The sequence below is a fragment of the Pseudoliparis swirei genome, chromosome 2, assembly GCF_029220125.1.
Source record: "Pseudoliparis swirei isolate HS2019 ecotype Mariana Trench chromosome 2, NWPU_hadal_v1, whole genome shotgun sequence".
Classification (NCBI taxonomy): domain Eukaryota; kingdom Metazoa; phylum Chordata; class Actinopteri; order Perciformes; family Liparidae; genus Pseudoliparis; species Pseudoliparis swirei.
In genome coordinates, this window is record NC_079389.1 from 7968028 (window position 1) to 7978838 (window position 10811).

The 10811-nt window shown below is 41.8% G+C and overlaps 1 protein-coding gene across 1 annotated transcript; it reads right to left on the reverse strand.

Annotated features, from left to right (window-relative positions):
* Positions 1 to 3710: 3710 nt before the first annotated feature.
* On the reverse strand, positions 3711 to 10580 carry fancb (FA complementation group B). Its single transcript, XM_056428400.1, has 8 exons — positions 9407 to 10580; positions 9156 to 9311; positions 8958 to 9047; positions 8411 to 8539; positions 7445 to 7629; positions 6224 to 6657; positions 5907 to 6147; positions 3711 to 5056 (listed from the first exon to the last, which is right to left on the reverse strand). Exons 1-8 carry the CDS (start codon positions 10328 to 10330, stop codon positions 4645 to 4647), a joined length of 2571 nt encoding a protein of 856 aa, XP_056284375.1. The 5' UTR covers positions 10331 to 10580; the 3' UTR covers positions 3711 to 4644.
* Between the last annotated feature and the right edge of the window lie 231 nt (positions 10581 to 10811).

Consider the following 10811-nt stretch of genomic DNA (forward strand, 5'->3'; position numbering starts at 1 on the left):
CAGTGCACATTCATAACACATTTCTGTAAATGTGTCAGAGTTAGCCAAGAGGCTATTGTTCATCTGTAGTCCCGATTAATGAAATGCATTAATGGGAAAACTAAGCCAGAAAGTATAGCCATACATTTTTTCCAAATTGTATTGCGATGCCTTGATACTATATGACCCCATAATACTAAACCATGCTGTTCAATATATAATATTCTATGTATACATTATATTGTATATATTCCATTCATTATACTCTACTGTATTTTTGCATATTATAGTATGTTATATTATACAGTGTATTGAATGTTATACTATATTATATGTCTATATTAATACCAACTAGCACTATCACTATTTCATATTAAATAGTTGTCTGGTGTACGCTGTTGACATCCACTATTCATGATTACATCATACCACGGTCACGTTTGCCTTGAAATTTGCATTCAAACCCGAAATCATTATTAATGTTCAATTAAACCACAATCCAGTTCACACAAAGTACTCAATAAGTTCTAATTGGGAAAGTATGTGACATTTTATTTTAAGGCCAAGGCGTTAAACAGGAACTTTTCTTTCTGGTCATTTTTATTTACTTGATGCATTTTTCTTCACTCGCATTCTTCCTGGAAATGCAACAGTCATTTTTATTGGGCTATTGTTGTACTCGCCCCTACAGGCTTTTTCCGGCTTCTGTCTGCATTTTTCAAAAATGATAATAATTATTTAATGCTTTGGTCTCCCAATTGGAGTGGACAAAAAAATAAAAGTTTGCTTTTTAGTGCAAGAAACAAAACATGCATATGCAATAAGGAAAGCATTGTATAACATCGCCAGAAACATCTTGGATTGTAAACAAACCAGTGGACGAATAAATGCTTTCTCAAAATATATGTTCTCTGGGAAAATATGCTTTGGTATCTCAAAAGAAAATCTATTTCGGTTTTTGTTTAGAAGATCACAAATACCTAATGTTTTTTATGCAAGAATATGTCCTCTCACACTTTGAACCACAATATGCTGTGTTGAACTTAAAACTCAGACCCTGCAGCTGAGACTCACACTCAAATGGCAAAGGAGACATGATAACCAAATATGGTCTTATTTGATGTATATGAACTTTTGAGAATATTGTGACATGGCATTTGTTTTCCTCTGCTTCCACGAGGTGAAACGACAGCATGTGTTACGACTCACTAATGGAGAGGAGATTTCTGTTCCCACTCTTCTCCAGAAGTGCAGCAGGCACTCACTGGATCAAACAGGTGTGAGAATGCTAAGGTTTGGTGTCTCCAGTTAAAGCTCTTTTTCTTTTAAATCACTGAATATTCCCTGGAAAGTCGTGGCAAGCGACACGAACATTTAATTTTGTTGTATGATATAATGAGAGGAGACAATTAACACAATATATTCATACATTCTGTAAATGTGTATAGGGACGAGGAGTTGTGTTAACCCCCTGCCAAAGGAAAGCTGACCGTTTGACCATTTTCTCAGGGTTTTCCAGTGTTCCCAGTCCTGTTACCGACCCAATAGATTACTCACCAGTGAGACAGGTTTGAGGTCTTTGATGATGGGGTTCTCTCTGACTGACAGGTGGAGCTGGTAGCCACTCAGGATGAGCCGATGGTTGATGGAGTCTCCCACCAGGTGGATGCTGGCTCCCATCACAAGCGTGATGATGCACAGGTAGACCGCCGAGCGAGGCAGCGCCCTGGGACTGCGCTCAATCAGCTGAATGGAGCAATAACACACGGTATGACACCAACTTTATTATACAGATAAGTTTCCTTTGATAATACAGCCAAAGGCATCAGACCTACATCCCTTAAAAAAAGCAGGTAGAAAGCTTTCTTTAAAAAGAAATAACAAAACATTTTAAATGACCAAAAAGAAAAACTTGAATTGAATAGAAAATATATTTTGTTGAAAGGCAGGTAGAAAGCTTTATTTCTTTTTTTCAACGTTTTATTTAGTGATTTTTTTTCAGTTTCACTGAACAAAAAAGAAAAAACAAAACATTATAAATGACCAAAAAGAAAAACTTAAATTAAATAGAACATACAGTGCATCCGGAAAGTATTCACAGCGCTTCATTTTTTCCACATTTTGTTATGTTACAGCCTTATTCCAAAATGGATTAAATTCATTATTTTGCTCAACATTCTACACACAAAAACTGATTAGATAGTAATTACTATCTAATCAATGTATGTTCCAACTTCCAGAAAGAGATGTTTATGGTATCTTCTTTTGTTCTTATCTCTAACCAACACCATTCAAATGGTTTTCCAATATTGTTTTAACTATTCACTTTTAAAATCTCTTTCTGGAAGTGTGTTTAGCTCGCTGCATACACACACGAACATACGGCCAGAAGAAGAAAAAAGACCCAGCAATTATATTTACAGCTTCTGTGGACCCATAACGTAACACCCCACCTAACTTTTACAGAGTTAATTTGCCAAATAATAAAAAATAAAGAGATGGGACTTTCAACATCAGTTACAAAAGTTCAAAAGCAGCTGTGTTAGTTCAGTCATGTGATTTAGGACCAGCAGCAGCAGTGTTGCCAGGTCCGCGGTTTTCCCGCGGAATTGGGCTACTTTTGAAGTGTTGCCGCGGGTTGAATTTTTTGTCCGCTGGTTCGGGTAGACCTATTTTGCATGCAAATTACATGAATATCTTTAAATAAAAATCCATATTTTAAATGAAATAATTTATTTATACCCAATTTAGCCATTTTAGGACCTAGGTGAAATAACTGTTTAGGGAAAACTGCTTTCAATGCTGGCATACTAAACATTTGGTGTTACTTTGTAGATATTACAATACATTTAGCACAATTTGGACAAATCCTGTCACTCTCAAATTAATTAACATGTTTAATAGTCTCATTAGATATAACACAAAATACATTTAACTTGATATACTTTCCGATGATGTTAAATGTTTGTATTACAGACATATAAATACAATGGTTCTGATGTACATAAGTGAAATGCCTAGTTCCAATATGAATAACTTTTAAAATTGTGAATATAACTATACGATCAATACATTTAGGTCTTTACACATACACACAGACCTTTTTTTAAATCGCAATTTTGAATTTGATTTATTTCCGTTATACCGTTTTTTGTCGTTCTTGTACTGTTCCTGGTGGCGGGACTGCCCGGAGTGACAGTAGATGGGTTGCATCAACACACACATCAAAAGATACAGGACTCGATCAATTGTCAATTTGTCTGCATCAGTGAGCAAGATAGGATGTAGATTGTGTTTTCTCCATGTCTGGGATGTTTCATAACACAGCTGCAACATTCACCTGCCACGTTATCATTTCCTATTAAGTAAAAGGCACCACAGAGGAGAAGAGAAAGCCTGCAGCCCTTTTCCACCACTCACAGTCGATAGAAGTCAACAGACAATAATGGGATGACAAACCATATATTTTCCTCTGGGTAGCCGTTAAAGCTTTAAGGGAACACCAATACAATAGAATTGTCTTTTTCACATGTGATCCATTTCTCCCCACAGAATTCACAAATCATCTTCTGTGCTAGAAGTGGCAGGTGTGTTTGTCCTGCAGCCAAAAGAGGCGCTGTGGGTTTGCCTGTTTTCGGCGTGTGAGGGATGAATAAAGCAAAGAACTAAGAAGTGTTGATGTGTTTTATCAACATGCATGCTGGCAGTTATCTGAATATAACAGCAAAACCTCACCGAACAGTGTTCTTTATTCAAATTATACAAGACAGCAATATAGTGTGTAGCTCTGAAACACATCATTAACCCACAGCAGCATTGCCCTCGTCAAGTAACACACAGGAATCCGTCACTTTGAAGGGATGTTTGAGCTGTGTTCGGGGGAGTCCCGCGGCAGTGGAAGCTGTTACATATAAAAGGTGTAAAAGAGGGGGAGTTTCTCTCCTGAGACCAAGTCCTGAGTACTACTCACAGATGGAGTCGCTCCGAGAACAAGCATGCACATCCTTGTTTCTCAGACCCTACTGGGAGAAGGCAAATAATGCCAGAAATGGAAGCAGACGCCATAGCCAAGCTGCCACAGACCTCATGTAGCCAGAAAGGTTCGGGGTCCTTTCAAGTAGAATTCCATGTTTACTTGGACAAACTGCATTTGAACTAACAGTGCTGAGTGCCTGTGCAGCATCATAAGAAACAGATACAGGGAAGATGAAATACGTGGGGAACTACCACTAAAATATTCCAGGATTAATAACCTCCGTGCTTGACTGCCATCTGTTGCTTATATTCGTAACTCAAACCGTTCCTCGGCTGGAAGTGGTCTCTGTCTCCTCCTGAATAGCACACAGCAGCAGACATTGAAGAGCATTGTTGAACACAAAGGGTCTTAAGGGACACGGAGCAGTATCACATCAGTATCAGATTAAGGCTGGAGGTGATCCAGTGGAAAGAGGCTGAGGCTCCACACAGCAGCAGACACTCGATGGATATAAAGCCCAAGAGACACACACAGAGACTACTCTCAGACAAGGGGGCAGCGCACAGTCCTGGTGAAATGTGCAAAGCATACATAACTCGTATTAGGCATTACACTATTAAAGATGTGGCTTTTACCCACATTAATGCTACCTGCTTGGGATTTCCACAAAATAAAACATCTGCAGCATATTAGCTGAGAAAAGTCCTTTGAGTGTCTAAGAGAACCGCCAGATCCCCATCGAGCTGGACTTTGGACATGTTTTGGGTTAGCCTGCGATACCTCTCCACCTCCACCAGGGGGCTCAACCTCGTCTTACTCCTCTCCACGTCCCCCTGAAACACTTCTCTACACCTCTGGAGCCCCTTCACAGAACCTGGCTCAGGGGTCTCCTCATGTCCAAGCCTCATGTTCTCCTCCTCTTCGTCTTCTTCACCAAGTAGCAATGACACAGACTCTCTGAGGGCCACCAGCTCTTTCTCCAGTGCCAAAGACAATATTTGAGCTGCACCCTGTCCTCTTGTACCTTTGACCGACTGGATGGAGCAGGACGCAGGGAGGTAAGCCGAGAGAGAGTCCAGGAAAAGAAGCGTCTGTAACTCGCTGCAAAGGAACAGAAACATAATGTGCGCGTTATTAATTATTAATAAATTAAAACATGGTTGAAGTTTCTTCTTGTCTTTTGATCATTTCTAGCTGCTTCTTACCACCTGCCTTTTCAGAGTATGTTTGCGGGAATTGTAATTTTAAGCGCTTTAATGTCTAGAGAATCCTAATCACTTTAATATTAAGTGGGATATCACACGGACATGCCTCCTAATCAACTTCAAAGCATCGTCACCTTTGAGTCCATTAATATAAATTGAGCGGTGACCACTTCTACTACCTTCCTTATTTCTTTTAAATGACATTGAATTATGGGGAGTTCCTGGTAGTCGTGTCTGAACCCGTACCACAAGCAGTAACATCCTATTTAACAACGAATTCCATTCTTCTGACTTAACTTAAATTGTGCAAACCAAATAAAGTTATTCATAAAAATGGCATTCAGACAACAGAATAAAGAGGTAATATCAAGTCGGCGCTACAGAAAAGTTATTTTGCAGTTGATTCTGCTGCTTATGGTTTTAAGACGGCTCCGCTGCTCCACAGGTGGCTGTAATGCAGATACAGCAATGTGCCAGCAAAGGTGGGGAAGCAAAAGGCTGCCAGTAAGTAAATATGGATGAAACAATGCAGGTTTAAAAATGTTCGAGCTTTGGGAATGTTTTAGGGGGAAGAAAATGGATACAATATAATATTTGTTCGACCTCAAGAACACAAAGCCTTTTGATAAGGAGCACTTAATACAAACAGAAACCTTGTGAGCGAGAAGAGACTATGGGGCACCTTTAATTCTATACTATCTAAACCAGAGCCTTCTTATTGCTATCTCAAAATTAAAATGATTTACCTGGAGTGAACACACAGTTCCCCCTGGAAAGGTGTTATCTGATGCCAGCACAGCAGCATGAGAGCAGATGGTCCTGAAGCATCTAACATTAGATACTGAGGGCTCACTTCTATCCTCCGACAACCCGCTATTCTGTGAATCCAGCCATCTATATCACCTAAGCTGTGATCAGGAGAGTCTATGTGGAAGACCCAGCGATCCAGCAGTGCCATCAGGCTCAGCAAGTCCTCTTTAGCGTCATCTGGGCACAAAGAGAAGACAATAAACATATACGTGTCGAAATTAACAGCGCAAGTTGTCGCCTTTTGTGAGTTTACCCGTTTTGAGTTCGGGTTTTCTCAACAGTGGGGTTTGGAAAGGGCTGTGGATGTCGAAAGCAACTTGACCACAATGCAGAACAACAGGTGTTGGGTCGCTCGCAACGGAAAAAGCATCTCGTCTCGGGACATAATGGAGCACGACGCGGCACTTGACACGGCCAGAGTTCAACAGCGGCGTCAGCCTGGTCACAGCAGTCACAGCCAGTCTGCATGTGTTGAGCTCATCGGGTCTCACAGCAAGGTGCTGCTTGCTTCTTTTGGCTGCAGGCTCTGAGATGGTGCAGGGAGAGGAAAGGGAGGAGGAAGAGGAGGAGGATGATGACGCGCAGGGCTCAGGGAGCCAGAACACTTGGCTCTGGGCCTGGATGACCTCAGGTGTTGAGCTCTGACCCGGCTCTGTCAGGATGGATAAGCTCGCACTGGCCACTGGTCTGGAGGAAAAATAACACATCACTAACAATCAGATATCACACGGGCCGGAGGTAATCATACTGAAAATCAAATACCCCCCCCCACCCCACAACAACATGTGTGTCTGCTTGTGAACTGTACACCAATATCTCCAAGTGGTGAAATGCCATCAGCTGGACAAGTGCACCGATCAGGACAGCAATATGTGGCTCTGGTTAGAAGTAGTTTTTCCTCCAAATTAAAAATAAAAAGGTTTATGGAGGAATCTGTTGCCATGGTGAACCTCTTGGCCACTTGGGGACAATCAAAGAGATAAAACAAAACATCCGTACTCCGTTAGAGGTAATCGTTCACACAGTTTAAGAAACTGAAAGCAATTTGATTAATTCATCAAAACGTTAAGCTCTTTGAAGAAGAGCAGAAATACTTCCTCCCAGATGTGATGTACACAACATCTGTCAAGCCTCAGAAAAATGGCCCAATTATGTTTTGGTTGAATCAAGGCAGCAATGATACGTTTTGACAGCCGGACAGTGGAGTCATTTCAACTTGATTAATAACGGAGGGACACAATAATATTGCCTGTATCGTTGCCATGAATTCACTCAACCAGATAAACTCATTATGCCCAACAAGACACCTTCATCACAAGTGGAGGAGCATTTTTAGAAGCATTACCACCAAGAGTTCAGATAATGTCACGTTCAATGAGCCATATTCAGAGTCAATAAAGCTCACACGTTCTCCGTCTTTACACGAAAAAATACAAATGCAATCAATTCCAATTGATAAACAAATCATCTTTACACTGAGCTGTCAGCAGTTAGTATCACGCCCACAACCAGTCGCTCCTCGGCGATGCGATGCCACAGCTTGTCAACTTGAGGTTTTGAAGACACTGCTGGCGTGTCTTGCGTCTTTTCATAAATTGACTCATCATCACCATCATCATCATCATCATCACCACAGTCCCACAGAGTGGTGAGGCCTTCCTGGACAGAAAGAGCAGAGACTATAATCAGCGATGACAAGTGTGTGAGAGCATTGACAGCAATAGCAGTTTATGTCAAACGTTTACATTTTCCCAGATACACATGCAGCGGACATTTTTAAATACTAGTATTCAAAAACAAAAAGTGAAGCATTGATACTTTGTCAAAACAGTTGGACCACTCTGAAAATGTAGCTTTGCAAAACAGTTTGTGCCGGGCCACACGCACCGTTTGTTGTGCGTGTTTGTTGCATCAGAATGGAAATTTGAGCAATTGCAACAACCGCTTTTTGTTTTCATTGTCTACACTTGCTTCCTCAATGCCTGTGGCAACAAATGAGGTCACATGTGAGATGCCATTTCAAATATGACAACGTATCATCATGAGTGACAAGTGCTGGAGCACACCCTAAATAACTGAGTGGGACACTAACAGATACATACCTCACTGTTAAAAGGCAATACATACAGGTCTCCTTAAATTCCAATGAAGTTATTATACCACTTCCCATTTTTAACTATATGTTACCTACATGTTATTACCATAGAAATGCCATGGAAAACTACAACAGATAATATCAGAATGCTGTCAAGATATCACGATTGTCATAAGACTGTCTCGGTGCTCGAGGGCAACATTTAAGGTATGACAATCTGATAGTGATCTGGTTGAGGGAGTTGCTGGTTTGATTCCCAATATCAGTAGTTCTATGAAGAGCTAAATACTGTAACACAACAGGTGGTGCTCGTCAGAGTTGTGTAGTTTCTTGTGTGTACTGTACCTGCTCATGCCGGGTGAGATTAGTCTCTCTTTCTGAGACCGCATTGGTGAGGGCTTGGACCGACTGCTGCACAACTCTGCCCTTCACTCTTATCTCGCTTTGAAGCTCGTGGAGCACGGTCAACCCACTCTAAATAACAGATGTGATTCAGAGTTACGAGATACAACACACAGTGGGGGTCCGAGAGTGGGGAAAAAGAAGTGGTCTTTCATAATATCTCATTTGAATAACAATCAGATACTCTAATACGCAGCATAATGTTGTCATACGGATTAATTGTAATCATTATCAAAGCATTTTTCTTGCAATTTCGGTATATACACATCACCATATCGCAAATGTATGAACAACTAAATAGTCAAATTGATGTTAAATGAAAATAACACAATTCCACTCTTCACACATGTAAAACAAAAACACGTTTCCCATGAAAAAAAAGTGTAAAGCAGTTATACAATGTGATAATATCATCGGGAAACAATAGATGATGCCAATAGTGAATTATTACCGAGCCGAAAGACTCCAGTAATAGCACATACATGCTCACCTGTAGTCTGGACTCTAAAGCTCGAAGGGTGAAGAGATCGTTCTCTGGTGGAGGACGTGGTGTCGTTGGTGCTCCACTGTCCCGCCCACGCTGAAATTTGCATTTTCAATAAATCCCTCTGACCACCTTCTGAGGTTAACTTTATCAACGGAAATAGTTTACATGTATTGCACATGCCAATAGAAATATATTTCTTACAGAATATGAAATGCCACAGAGGTCAGTGAGGAGAAACGTTTGCAACGGTTGTTCCGTTATGCCACGATCGTTAAAAACCAACAGCATTTGGTCTGTTCCACATCCCAGGAAGTCGTCCACAAGGACAGAACTGACACTGGACCAGTGGGAGGCTATCTGGGGAGAGAGTTTAACACAGTAGATTTATATTTTAAAAAACTGTTAACTGAAAATAGAGCTATTGAAAACAGATACTAAATACCTCAGTGTACCTGGAATGTTTCCTTCCACAGGGCACATACATGCCCCTGGTGAAAGGATATGACAAGCAGGCAGCCGTTTCTTCCTGTGTTGACAAGCTGAATGTTTTCAGGTTGTTCAAAGGGGAGCTGACAGACATCTTTCAAAATGCCACTCTCAAAAAAGACGAGCTGCTGATTAGAAGTTGCCACGACCACAGCAGACGTCAGCACATCGCCCACTTGTTCAGCCGACAGCACCAAGATGCAACGTGTGATGCAAACGTAGGGAGGTGGCAACATCACATTGCCATCGAACACTTGGCCACTTTCAACAAAATAGCCTCGGGATTGTCTCGTGGATTGAGTACCAGAGCTCTCGTCTGGAAGGTTTTGCAGTCCAAGAACAAATATCTGTTGTTTGTGGAGTGGGAGTTCTCCAATAACACAGTGGGTCATCTGAACGGTCATCTGTCTCACCTCTCCTGTCTGCAGAGAGGCATGGAAGACATCCCCAGCATAGCTCCACACCACTGTGGGGCCCTGGAGGATGGACACGCCCTCCTTCATTTGATAAGGGAGTTTAAACTCTATGCAGGACTCCAGTCGGTTTGAGCTGCTCAATGTGAGGAGGCTATACTGGAAGCTGAGCCCTTTCTCACTCTTCTTTGTCACTAAAATACACGGCGTGGCCACCCTCTTCTGAACATGTAGGGCACGTTTACACGTCACGACATCGACACGCGCGGATCTCTTCCTGCTGACGACAGCCGCTCCATCGGCTGCCTTCACAAACGCGTTGACTTCCCGTTCAAATGAAAGGCTGCAGAACATTAACTCACTTCTGTCGCTGTCGTTGGTGGCCGACGCTCGTTTACAGCCAAATAAGATTATCTTTCCACACAGGGAAAGTCGATGGGGATTTCGATACAAATCTTCCGAGGGCAAACTCTCCATTGTGGGAAGCTTTCGGGTATGCGCGCCAGGTTCGATCCCTCCTCATTAACAGCTTGATTTAACGTGATTGCTAAGCAGGCAGCTGTCACTTTCTTGACGGAAGTCTCACCAAGGAGTACATTCGTAACGGCTAGTTGGTATATATTTACTTGAGGGAGCGAAAGGTCCCCGTATTCAACGTTTCACAGAGGCTGTTTAACGCACTCGTAGCGGCGCGCCAACACTTTGAACACTTCCTGTGAGAGCCCCGGTGCATTGTGGGTAAGACGCTGGTAAACAGTAGTAAGTTGACGATATTTGTTTGCCTCGCTCGGTATTTTTAAACGAATCAATTGAATACATGATGATTAGATAAACATTTGTGTGTGTAATATTTGCATACAGCTTCAACGCTCCCTCCGCTCTAACTATAGCTATAGTCGAGGGTTCAAAGAAACTATGCAGCGGAGAGGTGTGGTTACGGTTGGAGCCACAATGGCCG